The 14,537-nt window shown below is 44.3% G+C and overlaps 1 protein-coding gene across 7 annotated transcripts in view; it reads right to left on the bottom strand.

Moving 5' to 3' along the window:
• Positions 1-14,537, bottom strand: part of TYW1B (tRNA-yW synthesizing protein 1 homolog B) — a 105,758-nt gene that overhangs the window by 19,679 nt on the left and 71,542 nt on the right. For all 7 annotated transcript variants that reach the window (XM_080387677.1, XM_080387675.1, XM_080387674.1 and 4 more), the window contains one exon: positions 9,129-9,239. In XM_080387677.1, the coding sequence (XP_080243803.1) occupies positions 9,129-9,239 (111 nt within the window). The remainder of the gene's footprint in view (positions 1-9,128; positions 9,240-14,537) is intronic.

Below are 14,537 nucleotides of genomic sequence, written 5' to 3'. Positions count from 1 at the left end.
ACAGTGCTGATACCACTTTAAAAATGTGAACAGTTGATTAGGGCACTCATGTTATATTTTTCAGTAATACACGAAGACAGTTATTAAGACATCAAGCATTAAAAAAAGGAAACCATTCTATTGTATACCCTAAGCTCTTACACCAACTTCCCTGCAGTAGCAGCATCAATGATGGTGCCTCTTAATTAGTCTTTAATAAGGGTGCTTTTAGCATCCTAATCATGCCACATAGCTTTGGCCAAAGACCTTGAAATGCAGAAGCCTTCTGAAAATCATCTCAGCTATTCTTGGTTATGCTGGTACGAATACAGAGCAACAGCGCTGGGCATGCTCTGGATTTCTGTGCTGCTGTAATGGAGCCGAGCATGCAACACTGTACTTAAGCAATGCCTTGTGCCAAGATGATTATCACTGCAGCAAAAAGCACGTTTTTTCCACTGTGATCTGGCTCCTTGCCAGAGATCTTGACAACCAGCAATCATTTTAATCCACAGGACTACGAAGGAAAAATTACTGGGGAACTAACTATGACAGTGCTTTGTTTCTCAACTCTGAAACTCCAGGCTTCCCAACTTAATTACTGAACAAGAGAATTTTCTTAACTCCTAGCCCACAAATTATAAATTTGTTTAATTGATGCTCATGTGAATTAACAGAAGAACAAAAGTGTCAGCCAAGCTGCTGAGTGACAGAGCCACTGTTTAAAAACTGGGGCAGCCTTGACCCAAAACAAATATAAAAAGCCTCAAATGACATGTTGATAGATTGCACTCTCTGCAATAAAAATGCTTATGATCTGAGCATCTGCATTGTCCAAATTATATTCACAAGCTTTCATGCACGTCTGCTCCTCATTGGAGTGCATTTGGACTCATTGGTTGTTTTTAATAATTGCTTTCAAGTTGATTTAACAAAGGACATTGGTTTATTTGTGTCAGTTAAATCTGAAAAGCAGGAATGGAAATGGTTAGTTATGCAGCATAACCCCAATATTTACCACCAGCTCTCCAGATGCACCACACATACAGATTATGCAGATCCGTGCTACTGCAGCCCATGAACCTTCGGCAACTCACTTGAAATCAAAGGAACTCCTCCTGTAAAAGCTAAACTCTGAAAGGCAGGACACAGACAAGCCATATAGATACTGAGACAGAAAAGGCCACTGTTAAAATCACTTATTTTATCACTCTGCTCCTTATACCGTCATAAAGAGCAATAGCACATGGAGAGGTGGGAGGTTTAGAAAGATTTAGGCTGGAAGGCAGGAGGTGAATTTTCAGCCAGTGACCTGCTTTGCTACAATCCACTGCTACCCTGCCTCAGTTGCCCCAGCTGCAAAACGCAGTACATAGGGCTAGCCCTTCTTCTCCTGCAAGCAAGCACTCAGGGCCGTGGACAGAAATTTATTATTACAGACTGTTGGCTGAGCACAGCAACACTGGGCCATCACACACAGCCAGTTTCCATATGCTCCTTTTTTTTTTCCTGCAGCTTCCCCTGGTCATATCTAAAAGCCTCACAAGCCTAATACAATTTCCATGCCCTGTGGTTCCCACTTATTGTGGATACTAACCTTTACTGAAACACAAAAAAAAAAAACACAGATGAGAACAATCCATTTTACCTTGGGTTTTCATCAGGCTTACACTTGTACCCAAGCCCAATGCTGGAATGCGAAAATACCTCCTCAATTTCACACATATATTTGTACCAAACCAAAGGCTTGGACTAAAGACTGACTTTTTGACAAAAGAGTGTGGCAGGGTCACTTGAAAACTCAAAATTTAATCATTCACCTATGTTTGCAATGAAACCTGTTATCAAGCCTTACTGTGTACGCACAACACTAAAAAACCCCATTGATGTCAAGCTGAACTCCTCAGGCACACCTATTAGTAACTTGTAACCTTTAGCTGGATCAACAGAAATAGCAAGATGGGTCCCTACCTCTGTCACACACACATGCTAATAATGAAAGGAGCAACTTGCAGCAGAGGCTGCTTGGGATCCACCTGAAAGCAGCTTTCCACAGCAGTCCAGGCCAACTGGGATTTATCCAGCAGAATGCTCAACCTCTTGTCGAGTGCTCAACAGCCCTGTGGCTCTCCAGCATGACAGGGAGGTGATGCAGCCCTGCCACTGCCTACTCTGCCACCTTGGACCATCCATGCTCTGTGTCTTGTCCTTGGACCTATGGCTCACAGTTGAGAGAATATTAAGTGGTCAATAGTTTGAGTTTTTTTCAGGCATAGAAATTACACATCGCTTAGACTTATTTTATAGCAGGTACTAGGACAGGAGACTTCACCTTCTCTTCATCTAAATGCAGATGGGAATAGCAGCAAGATTCTGAATAGCTTTTTGACAGGTGGGGGCAATCGCTGCTTGCTGCATGCAATTAAAAACTCATTAAAGCAGAGCTCATTTTCTTCATTATTTTCAGCACTTAAATAATCTTTACTGTTTAATATGACAAGACTAAGCAGATTGGGATAGATACTTCCCTCTGGTCCTTCCTTGCAGTCATTTACTGGGTCTTTTTAATACCATAAGTCAGTCTCAGACACTACGAGCAGGAGCTGCAGTCCCAGAACATCATCCTGAGCTCTGAACGACACCCAGCCTATCCTCCACCACGAGCTCAGCACAAGGATGCTGCACTGATCTGCAGAGCAATCATCATGTACAAATGCTTTCAAGTGGTTGAAAACTGATTTTATGAAGACTTGAAATTCTGTGCAATGCCATGGCTCTCATCTGGGCTCTGCCTAAGTCCTGCCCTCAGACAGCACCACGGGATGAACAGCCCTGGAACAAAGGACAAGCCAGGTAGGCCCACTCCCCCACCACCTTAAACTGAAGTGATGGAAAGCAGCAGCAAGGCTCTGCTCAGGCAGGAAGCCACGCTACTGTTGAGAACTGCAAGATGAAGCTTCACTCTAGCAAATACAGACCACTTCCCCAGGGATGTCACTCCACTTGTGGCTCTGACCAGAGCAACCAGATCTCCCTCACCACTGCAGAACCCGGTCTGAACTGCAAAGCCAGGTATTTGAGGCTGAACACTTGGCCCACATGCTTCCATATGCACAGCCTTAAAGCTAGTGGCAGCATGAAGGAGATGTGTGGACACAGCAACAATTAAAGCAGAAGTGTACCCAGCTGCGCCACAATGTGTCTGCAGTGACCAGAGGTCCAGGCTGTGTTTTCATGTGCTCATCTGGCCATGGTGCACCGGCGTGACCCTGCAGCACACTCCATTCACTTCTGGAATTAGTTCCTCAGGGCCTGATGAATATCAATGACCTGGACAAGGGGATTGAGTGCACCCTCAGTCACTTTGCAGGTGACACCAGGCTGGGGGAAGTGCTGACCTGCTGGGGGGCAGGGGGCTCTGCAGAGGGGTCTGGGCAGGCTGGGCTGATGGGCTGAGGTCAGTTGTATCAGGTTCAACAGGGCTCCGTGCCGGGTCCTGCCCGTGGGTCACAGCAGCCCCAGGCAGCTGCGGGCTGGGGGCAGGGGGTGGGAACTGCCCAGCAGGAAAGGGCCTGGGGGGGCTGGTTGATGGTCAGCTGAGCTTGAGCCGGCAGAGTGCCCAGGTGGCCAAGGAGGCCAAGAGCACCCTGGCTTGGATCTGAAACTGTGTGGCCAGCAGGACCAGGGCAGCGATCGTCCCCCTGTACTCGGCACTGGGGAGGCTGCACTGTGAATCCTGGGGTCAGTTTTGGGCCCCTCACCCCCAGACAGACACAGAGATGCTGCAGCATGTCCAGAGCCGGGCAGGGGCCGGGGAAGGGGCTGGGGCACAAGTGTCATGAGGGAGCTGGGGGTGTTCAGCCTGGAGAGGAGGGGGCTCAGGGGGGACCTTCTCGCTCTCTACAACTACCTGAGAGGAGGGTGCAGTGAGGTGGGGTTGGTCTCTTCTCCCAGATAAGAAACAATAGGACAAGAGGAAACAGCCTCAAGTTGTGCCAGGGGAGGTTTAGGTTGGGTATTAGGAAAAAATTCTTCACTGCAAGGGTGGTTCAAGTATGAGAACAGGCTGCCCAGGGTGATGGTGGAACTGGCATCCCTGCAAGTGTTTAAAAATACATAAATGTGGTGCTTAGCAACATGGTTTAGTTATGGGCTTGGCAGTGCTGGGTTAATGGTTGGACTTTATCTTAAAGGTCTTTTCCAACCTCAATGATTTTATGGTTCACATTTCATAGGAAAATCCTTTTGCCCCTTTGGTTTAAGAAGGATTAATTTTAATTAGCAAATTTAATTTTAAATAGCAAAATACTGCATGTCAACACAAATCTCTGGCTTTTAACACTAAACAGGGTAACATTGCAAAAAAGGTATTTTAAAACCAGAATGTGCAACTCCCAAGAATACTTTGTACAACTATGACAGTGACATTCTGACATTAAAACAGACTAATGCAATAAATAAACATGAATCAATTTTAATAACCACATCACTGCTTCTTCCTTTGAGTTTTACACAAGGGTAATCAAGGCTAATTTCTATTGGCTTAAATAAGAGAAAGAATAGGGTCCCACAGAGTTATACCACTGTAAGATAACTGATGTAAATGAGAACAAGTATTAAGGCCTGCAAGAATCTAAATCTCTATCCACTCCACCCTGTGAGCCTTTCTGAAGCAACAGTGGATTAGCTACATTCATTTTAAATGAACGTCATTTATCCCAAGTATTTAACCAGGAAATCCCTGCTGAGATGAGCCTCATTTTCTGGCAGATGCTTTGCAGTATCTTGCAATATTTTTTTAGTTTATTTGCTTTGAGCAGGACTCAGTCTTTGCCTTTTTGACCTGTCACACTGGAGTTCGGAAAAAAACCAACAAAATGCTAAGCCCTATTCACACGCCAAATAGATTCTTCAATATGCTTCATTCTCAAAGGAACACAAGAAATTACTTTAAATCAAAAATATGAGGTATTTTGGGAAAAACCCCAGGTCACAAACCATGTGGACACCACAGCTACTGGGGCTGGACGAAAGGGCAGCTACACACTGGCAGTTTTTTCCAAGTGCAGATCAATACACAGTGCATGAGAGGGAATACTGATAGCGATACTGAGTACTAGATTTGAACACACCTCAACCCACCCTCCTTTGGGTCAGAATTTAACTCCTATGTACTATTGTATGAAGTATCACTTTGAATGCTGTGGGATTATATCTACGTGATCACTCTGCTTACATATGCTTTGCCTGCACAACCGCAAACTCCTAGGCTCTAGGCAGGGGGCTGTGTGATGCAGTCCTGCTTCTGCTGTTCGCCTTTGCTGAAAGAGATTTGCTTCCTTTTATTCCAGAGCAGTCAAACATCGCAGGGACAGAGACCCTGTCTCTCTGCTTCACCCCACAAATGAAGAATCCCCCACAGGCAGAAGCAACAAAGCACCCTGAAGTATTCTCGACCCCAGCGTGCTCAACAGCACAGCTGAGACGCCTCTGAAACCACTGCACTGGCCATATGGCACCAGTGATCCTGCTGTAAGTGAAGGTTGATCTCATGGGTAGGGTGTTAGACAAGAGCTTTGCAAGCCAGGATTAAAGATGATCAGATTAAAACAACCTGTCTGCAAAGTGCACAGCAAAGGAGGATAACTACTGTCAGACCACAGGGTAAGGGTCTAAGCACAGGTGCAGCAGCAACATGAACACCTCCAGCAGCACAGGGGCACACCACCCCACCAGCAATCCATCAACACTTCAGAGAAGGATGGCCAAGTAAGGAAGCTGTCCTTCAGATAACATCCCCTCTCTCAGCCTCTCTTGTTGGTACTTGGCTGGACACTCACTACCCCGCATCAACACAACTAGCTGTTCATCAGCCACTCCAGAACATGTCACTTACTCCTGGCCAAAAGTGAAAAATTGGTTCCATGCTTGAAGTGAGAAACCATGTAAGCCCCTCACATTTCAAAAGTCAGACACTGCAACAAGAGAAGAAAGCCATTGTGCCTCCCTACAGAGCCAAATCTTCCACACTTTAGAAACTCTGCTGTTTAGCAGGAACTGGCAGATGAAACTGTGAAACAAATAAGGCCACTGACTGGGCTAATACTATATTTAGTGTGAGCTACTTCCCCTCTGCAGAGCACCAAGCACCCATCTTTTAGATCATTACACTTGCTCCAAAGAGGCAAGGAAGCAATGCAACTTGTTAAAAACCCCTTGCTCTCACATAAAAACATTTCATACAAAAATCTGTGAGCAAGACCTTTCATCCAGCTTTGGGTCTATTTAAACACAATCTGGTGTCAAGCAAATCCACTGCTTCATGGAAGCCATCACAAAGTTTACGAATTTTTCAAAGGAATGAAATGCCATTTAGACCCCCTGTGTTGTGCCGGAACAGAGTTGCACCATTGTTTCAGACAGCAGTAAGACCAGCTCAGTTCCTGCTACAAATGGGCACTCCAGCAATCCTGCTTGCAACATTGTGCTTCGTACATGAAATATATGAACCTTGCTTCCCTGTCTTCGAAATTAAGATAAGACAGCACAGCTCTATTTAAAAGCTCAATTAAATGGAAAAAAATGGAGACTATTTCAGAGCCTGCTAGTGAACGAGCTGGAGCAGCACCCTGACAATTCACTTCTGCTGCTGAAGCTGAAAAGGAATTAGTGTGTTTTCTTGTACTCAGCTTCTCACTTCTGTCTTGCGGGGCTTAGCTGCTGTCAGACTCGCTGTATGGTTTTGAGAGCTCTGAAAAATCATCCTCCCTCTGCTAGACTAGAAGAAAGAGCAAACTGTAGAAGACTTTTTGGACTTTGAGTATACAGATCATGATGAAGTTGTGATTTCACATTTGCTGTACTGCAGTTTTTAATGAGAGCTGTAACCAGGGAAGGGAAGACTTCCCCCATCACTTCCAGCCTAAATACAACAACTAGCAGAGACAAGGCAGAGAGATGCTGCAACCTTTGAAAGGCTTAAACTCTAGTTTCTCCAAGTACTGCTCTTGCGATTGGAAAGACAAGAGATTTTCCATATGCCAATTACAGACTGTTTGTAGGATCACAGTTTAGGCATAACACTAAATGATTCATAGAGGAAGAAACTGAGGCACAATTTTTGTTGCTTAGCTTGAAGACACCATGCTCTGGCCAGGATCACCACCCTGCCTGAAAGACAGTTCTGTCCTACAGCAGAAATGCATTTACCTGCTGGAAATTCTGAAATACGCAATTTCTGAAAATACAGCATTTAGAGCAAGGCATCCTGCTTACAAATTTAAGTAATATTAAACAGCATAAACTTCAAAAAAAGCAAGCCACAAAAAAAAACCCCAGCAACTGAAAACCAGTATCAGTCCACAAAAGTCCCAAACCCACCCAAGAGCATGTGGCCAGACAGTGCATCATTCCTTCTGTACCTCTCTGCCTTCTGTGCCCTGCAACCCCTCTGAACCCCCTTTGCAGCTGGTGTTGGCAGGTACACAGCAAGGCCGAACCCCCAGCTACACTACCGTGCTATGGGGTTTTGGGGAATGTCACACAGCCCCTCTCTGCCTCAGTTCACACTTTCGCAAACAGGGCAAAGTGTTCAATGCATATCCCTTCTGTAGAGAAAAGTCATCACTAGTTGAGATCTGACAAGCACTTTGAAGCACCTGGACTGCAAAGATGACTTTTTTTGAAGCAGAGTGGGCAGTAGCCTGTCCCAGCTGGAAGAGTACCAGGAGTACATCTATGACCACCTCTTTCCTCACCTATTTCCCTGGCAGCCCAAGGCATGATTTTGCCAGGGAAGAGCCGCTGGGAGAACTTAGCTCTGCGCTGCTGGGAAACCACAATTACGAGGCTGAATCCCTCCCCAGGCAAAGGGAACAGTAGCCTTCTGCCTTGGAGGAGACAGATGTTCGCCCTGGAGAGTGCTCAGGGGAATCTGTGCTCAGAAACATTAACTTACACCCGATTCATTTTACTAAAATTGCTACACACGACAGAGCAGTCTAAACAGCACGTACACTGACAGCCCCACACTCGGTGCTGCTCTGCACACTCATCTCTGCCCTTCGTGCACACTGGAAGGATCTCGTACAGCCAGGCTACAGTAAGAGAGTCAGGAGATGCAAGGTAGGAAGCGCCCCATAGGAGCACTCCTCCTGCTAAGTTTTACCCAAGGAATATAAAGCAGTCTGATACATGTTGTAAAGCTGAGGTTTTTTTCCCCCCAAACCATACTCAAAATCTTATTTTGTATTAAGCTATCAACTTCAGCAGCACATTCAGAGAGAAAGAGACCTCTCAACACTGACAATATCAAAACCTGTGGGTTTTGTTTCATAAGGAAATTGCAGCAAACTCCAGGCATTTTCTTCAAAGCAGCAGTAAATAAAGGTTAAAAAAGAGAGAAAGAAAAGAAAAGAAGAAAGAACCAAAAAAGTCCAGGAATAATAGAGCTGCAAAAATACAGACCTGAGGTAAATGTGCTGGTCACAGAGGAGTTTGCTGGATGAAAATGCTGATAGTGATTCTTCACAGAGCACTTTGTAATGTGCCTTTTCTACATTCTCTATATACTAAATTGATTAAGTCCAAGATAAAGCACCTCCTTCCCCTGCTGTATCTCACATGGGCTCCTGTTAGTACCTCTTCCAGTTCCAGAGGGTAATATTTCCCTGTTTCACACAGCCAGACAAATAGCATATCAGTAAACCACACCTTATCACCTTCTCCTCCGGCAAATTTGAGACTAGGATGGGAAAAATAATACCACAAACTACAAGCCTGACCCAGAATATTTTGTTTAAAATGTTGGTTAACACAAAGAAGGAGTATCTACATTTATCAGTTTCTGCTTTCATGAGAAATACGAAAGAGACCAGAGAGTTATGATTCTGCTGGGCAGAAACTGATGCTGGCTGGTACAAATCTTGTCTTGCATAATACTGAAGACTACTTTAAATGTACACGTAAGGTATTAGAAAGGAAGAGGTAAGTCTTTATTACATTAAAAGGAAGAGGTAAGTTCCTCATGCATCACTGAAATCTTTGAAATAATTGAATTTATTCGTATAAGTTTAAGACTAGGGGGTGGGGAACGGGGAGAAAAAAGTAAAATACTAACTAAAACGATAAAGTAGCTTTATGCAACTCACCTTGACCTCAATGAAGTCTGGTTTACCAAGGGATATCAGGTCAGCATAGGCTTTGAGTTCATCCACGTTCCAAGCTTTCACCAGTGTCAGCCTATAAACAGTTCGCTGTTGCTGAAATAAAGGAAGAATTACATTAGCAACACATTCTGACAAAGGAAGCATGTTCCAGCCTTGCACAAAGCTTCAAACGGCGGGGTGGGGTGGTGGTGGGCACAGAAATCTCAGTAATTTATTCCAAGAAGCCAGGGGCTAAAACAAACCAGACCCAAACCAAGAGCCCCCTCACTTGTTCTTTCAAGAAAGCTACTCCATAGCATCTGTGAGCTGAGCCACCTTTTGCTATACACTTATCTTCCCTCCATACATCCCCAGTACTTCAACTTAATGGGATAACCAGGCAGTTTATCACTCTCCGATTTGCTTCCCCAGACATAAAACCTCACCATTAGTTGCTACACAGATATACTTTACTTCCTCCAGCTGGATCACTTGGCATTGGTGACTTTTGGACAGGACAAACAAGAACAGACAGACCCTTGTCTGCTCCCATCTGCAAACTCCCCGTCAGGTACAGTATCACAGAGAAAAGGCTCTCCCGTGATCAGTTATGCAGAACATTTTATTGGAAGCACAAAGTGGCCATTAAAAATCACAACCAGAAAACATTGCAAGTACCCTGCTTATGACCTAGCCTTATAGAAGCGTGGTGCAAACCATTAGAAACACAGTTGCTACAGTGCTAACTACAAGAGCAGCACCTACCCCTCACTACCCTCTGCAGCACCAGGGCAGCTGGATTTTTGCCGGGCACTATCACTGCATGGACCTGTCCTCTCCATCCCACTGCTGAGCACTGCAGCTCCCCATCATCACACCAGTGCCCCTCCAAAACACTCAGACCTGACTTATTTCTGTGCACAGTGGCAGACAGCACTCTGAGAACTTCTTTCCTTGGAGTTATTCCGATTTTCCCTCTAAGAGCTGCTCACCACAACAGCTATTCATGACAAAAGGCCTTCTCTTAGCAATATAAGCACTTAGCCACGGAACAAATACAGTCTCATTGCTCGCATCTGCTTGTTTCCATCCTTCCCCTTTCCTTCCCTTCCTCTTCCACTAATGTTTTATTTTGCTTATCTCAAACTTATTTATAAAGCAATCTTCCAGCACAATTGTTTTTTGAATTAACTCATTTTCCTCCCCTGGCACACCGTAGACCATAAAACGTGACAAAAGCATCAGTTTAGCCAGCACCAAACAGCAATTCAACAAATCCGCAGCAACCCAAGACTCCATGGCTGGGGCCAGGCTGTATCGCAGGGCTGGGACTTCACAGTCCCAGCAAGGGCTGGAATCAAAGTCTCCTGCCCCAGAAAGTCCAGGCTTAGACTCAGCTCGAGTTAGGAGATCCTCCCTTACCTATTACCCACAACATGCCCATGGCACAAGGTTACCTGAACGTCAACGCCATGTGGGGGAAGCATGCACGCTATTCAGTTTACTACATTTTTCAACTGGAGAAGGGTAAGCTAATAAGGAACTTTCCATCACTAAACCTCAGACTGTTCCCCACTGCAGTACCTCTGACAGTATCCACTGACCTCAGGCAAAGCAGGGACAGATCCCAGGACCCTGAGTCCTGGTCCAAGGCTATTAAAGTGTTTGTGCTATGACCACTCCCCAGGTAACACCGGACACTTCCCAGTATCAATCCTCAATCTAGCCACGCTTTACTTCAGAGCCTCTAACCTACAGGCCATGTAAGTGAACTGTGCCCTCTGTATAAAAATCAAAACTTCACTTACCTAAAACACATTTACAGGGATCATTACAGGGAAAGCAAAAGTAGTATTTTCTACACCAGTTTACTATGGAAACATTGCAGATTATTTACTAACAATTAACTAGGACAAACCAGTAAGAAACAGGAGCATCTTCTTCCTCCCATTAACATCTGAACACAGCCAGGGGAAGGTCTTTAGGGCATATATGTACAGAGAACTGTATGTTCTTCTACGAACCAGAAGTGTCCCAGCACACTCACTGTCTCTGTTGTCTTGGGAACCTAAGCACCAGGTAAACCCACAAAATTCTCCAGAAGACAAACACAAGCAAGAATTCGATACATACAAGGAGTCAGTGTCTTAAGAAAATCATTAAGGTAGAGCTTTCTTTTTTTTTAAAAAAAAAAAGAAGTCTGTGAGAGTAACTTTGAAGAATTATTGAGAGAATGATTATTGAAAGCCAAATATCAAAAGAATTAAAATAGCTGGCCTCTACTTTAGCCACAGCATATAAGCACATATTTAAGGAGACTCTCAGTTTGAATGGATTGGCAAAAGAAAGGTTCACGCCAAGAAGCAACAGGCCAGTATGAAATCAACAGTTAATTACTAAAGAGAAAAACAATGAAGGATCTAGTACAAAAAATAAACGCATCATTTGCCATAGAACAGAGAAAGAAGAAACCAGAGGGGAAAATATCAAACAAGAGGAAAAACTCCAATACACATATGCCTATCAATCTGAAGTGATTAGATAGCCAATTAACTCAGAAATGTCTCCTCAAAGGTCAGCTCACAGCAGTAAACAAATGCGGGCAGCTTCAAGACAGCAGTACATAAAAATCACATTTTAATACCAGCTCTTAAGACAGGCTGCTGATCTGGACCCAGTCCTCAGACTAGGAAGTTGGGTTCCCAGTGCAATCAGAGTGGGGAGTCCACCATGAAGTGAAGCTTTTTGGGGCATATCTTTGTTCTGGCAGGATAGTTTTGTGCTGAAATTAAGAGCAAGTTTCTGGACATCTTTACTGTGTATAGAAAATGTAGCTTGGCAATGAGCACACTGAGTGGGACAGTGCATCCTACTAAATCCAGCATGAGCAGCATCACCACCACTGGCTGAACAGGCTGCAGCAGTGGAGGATATAAAAAAGGAAAAAAAAAATTATAATCTCAACCTTAACACAGAGACATAAAACACAGGAAATCCACTTGCAGGATGAAAGTCTCAGAAAATCCACTTGATCTTCAGACAGCAGATACTTTTTATTTGGGGAATTTGAACAGGACATACAGATAACAGGAGACCAGACCAGGCAGACACTGGTCTCAAGTGCTGGAATTAAGGATAACAAATATCATCAACAGATGTATGGAACGCTCCTATAGACTAATGAAAAATATTTATACTTAGCTCAAGTGTGAAGTGACAGGGCAAGGCCTTTAGATAACTGAAGTGCTGGCAGTTCAGGAGGGCATTTGCTACCCTGAAGGCCATGTGTGACAAGTGGCATTTACAGTACCGCCACGTTGCTTGGAGCAAGCTTAGAAAACGGCACTAAGTGTTCTCCCAAGGTTCAATTCCTTTATGAAGTCTCCAAGAAGACAGAAAATCTTTTCCAGGGGCCGAAAGGATCACTTGCAGCAATAAAAAAAACCCAACTACTAGCATCTTTGTTGGCAGCAAAAACTGACATCAACTGACTGGAGGAAGATGACCCTGGGAGTGCCATGCTGCGATTTCAGAGGACCACACTGTGATTTTGAGGGGGGCCCACACTGGTTCCCCCCTCTGTCTCTGCTGGCAGATGAATGTGCCAAGTGCACCCACATCCCACAGGAGACCATGCTGCAGGGGACTGCCCACAGCTCATGTTTTTTGCCAAAATACAGTGGAAGGAATATATTTGAAAAAAATCAACTCTAGTCTATTAAAAATCAATTAAATCAGATTGCAAAGATTAACATAAACCGTTATCAAAGAGGAAACAAATACACACTTGCTTCTTATTTGCCAGTCCTCAGCACTGCACTTACAGCCATTACCCGGACTTCTCTCCCTGGGACAGCTCTCCAGGAGGCAGCATGGAGGAAGGCGTAAGAGCAAGCAAGAAACATGTGGCTCCATCCTCTGCTGACACAGAAGACAGGGGTCCCCTGGGGTTCATAATCATGGGGCTGACCCTACGGTGCCCTGCTTCCTTCTGGGATCACAGGCACAGCCTCCAGCACTTGTCAACTTCTTTTAGACATGCCTGGTTGTTTCCCACATGTTCCTGGAACTGCCAGAGCAGATGGGGCAAGTTCAGGGAAGGCCACAAAATACTGACAGCAACTGGAAGAGCTGCCCTGCTTCACAGTGGCTGCCACAACCAATGCAAAGAGGGCGTGACGTGAAAGCTGCGTGAAGGCACATAGCCACCAACAGCTGCCTCTGGCTTAGAGCATGGGGACATGCACTCGGACAGACATGACCAAAACCCAACTGGATCAGCAAAAATATAAACATCTTGGAAAAAATAATCTTATGTTGGCAGAGGACATCCATGTGCAATGATGACCAAGCATTCTGCCAGCCTTCAGACACCAAAGGCAGGGAAGTCCACTCACCTGTCATCTTGCAAGCCAGAATGAGTGGGGACACCCCTCTGCCCAGCACTGCTAGGATCATCTCACTTCTTTCCTCTGTAATCTAATGAATGGTTTTCAGGGCTAATCCCTATTCACTCTCCGTGCTTTGCTCTTGTAACTCTTAACAGTTCGTTCCCTCCCCCACTTTGGAACTGGGCTGAGGCATGCAAACACTTCTGCAAAAACATAAATAATCATTTATTAATTTTACACTTGTTCTGCAGAGGGACTAAACAAATGCCACCAAAAAGTGGTTTGAAGCTCAGATCAACAAGCTGAACACAGGACGAATGCTGTCAGACCCAATTAAATGCAATATTGCAAGAACAGTTTTGTGGGGAGGACGAAACGTTACCAGTGTACTCTTAGCACAGCATTTTCACACGTACATTAAGTACAATGCTTCAGTGAGTGTTTCTTCTTACAGCAATGAAGGCTTGCATGAAGGGAGGTGGGTTTTTTTTTCTTCCCATTTAAATCTCATTTTTAATACTCTCCAATATACAGCCTAGATAATTTTAGAAGTCTAACTTTAAAGTTCAAATACTTCATAAAATTAAAACTGTTACAGGCACATTAAAAAGGCTTTTCCTCCCATAGGGCAGCACAGACAAGTAACAACTGCAACCTGTATTTTCCATCACTTCAGAAACTGAACTATCACAAAATCTGTATTAACTAATCACAACTGGTGGTGAAAGAAGAAACAAAAATATTGCCAAAGGGATACAGAAAAAAGGTAGAAAAAAATCATAAATTAATATTGCAACTGAATAAAACTCTTTCCAGGGGGCAACATCTCTCAAGCATTGTCTGAGCAGAGAAAAAGCTGGTAGAAGGGACAAATCAAAATGACTAAGGGTCTAATACCACAAAATCTTATATACAAGTAATCCTTACAGACTGCCAGCAGTACAAATAACAATCCTGTTTTATTAATCTATTATTTGTATTTAGTTGTACAATAATAGGGCCCCAGGAGATCCTCTTAGAA

This window comes from Falco punctatus, assembly GCF_963210335.1.
Source record: "Falco punctatus genome assembly, chromosome: 1".
NCBI classification, from domain to species: Eukaryota; Metazoa; Chordata; class Aves; order Falconiformes; family Falconidae; genus Falco; species Falco punctatus.
Note: the sequence above shows the minus strand (reverse complement) of the source record. Positions and strands in the feature narration are given on the sequence as shown.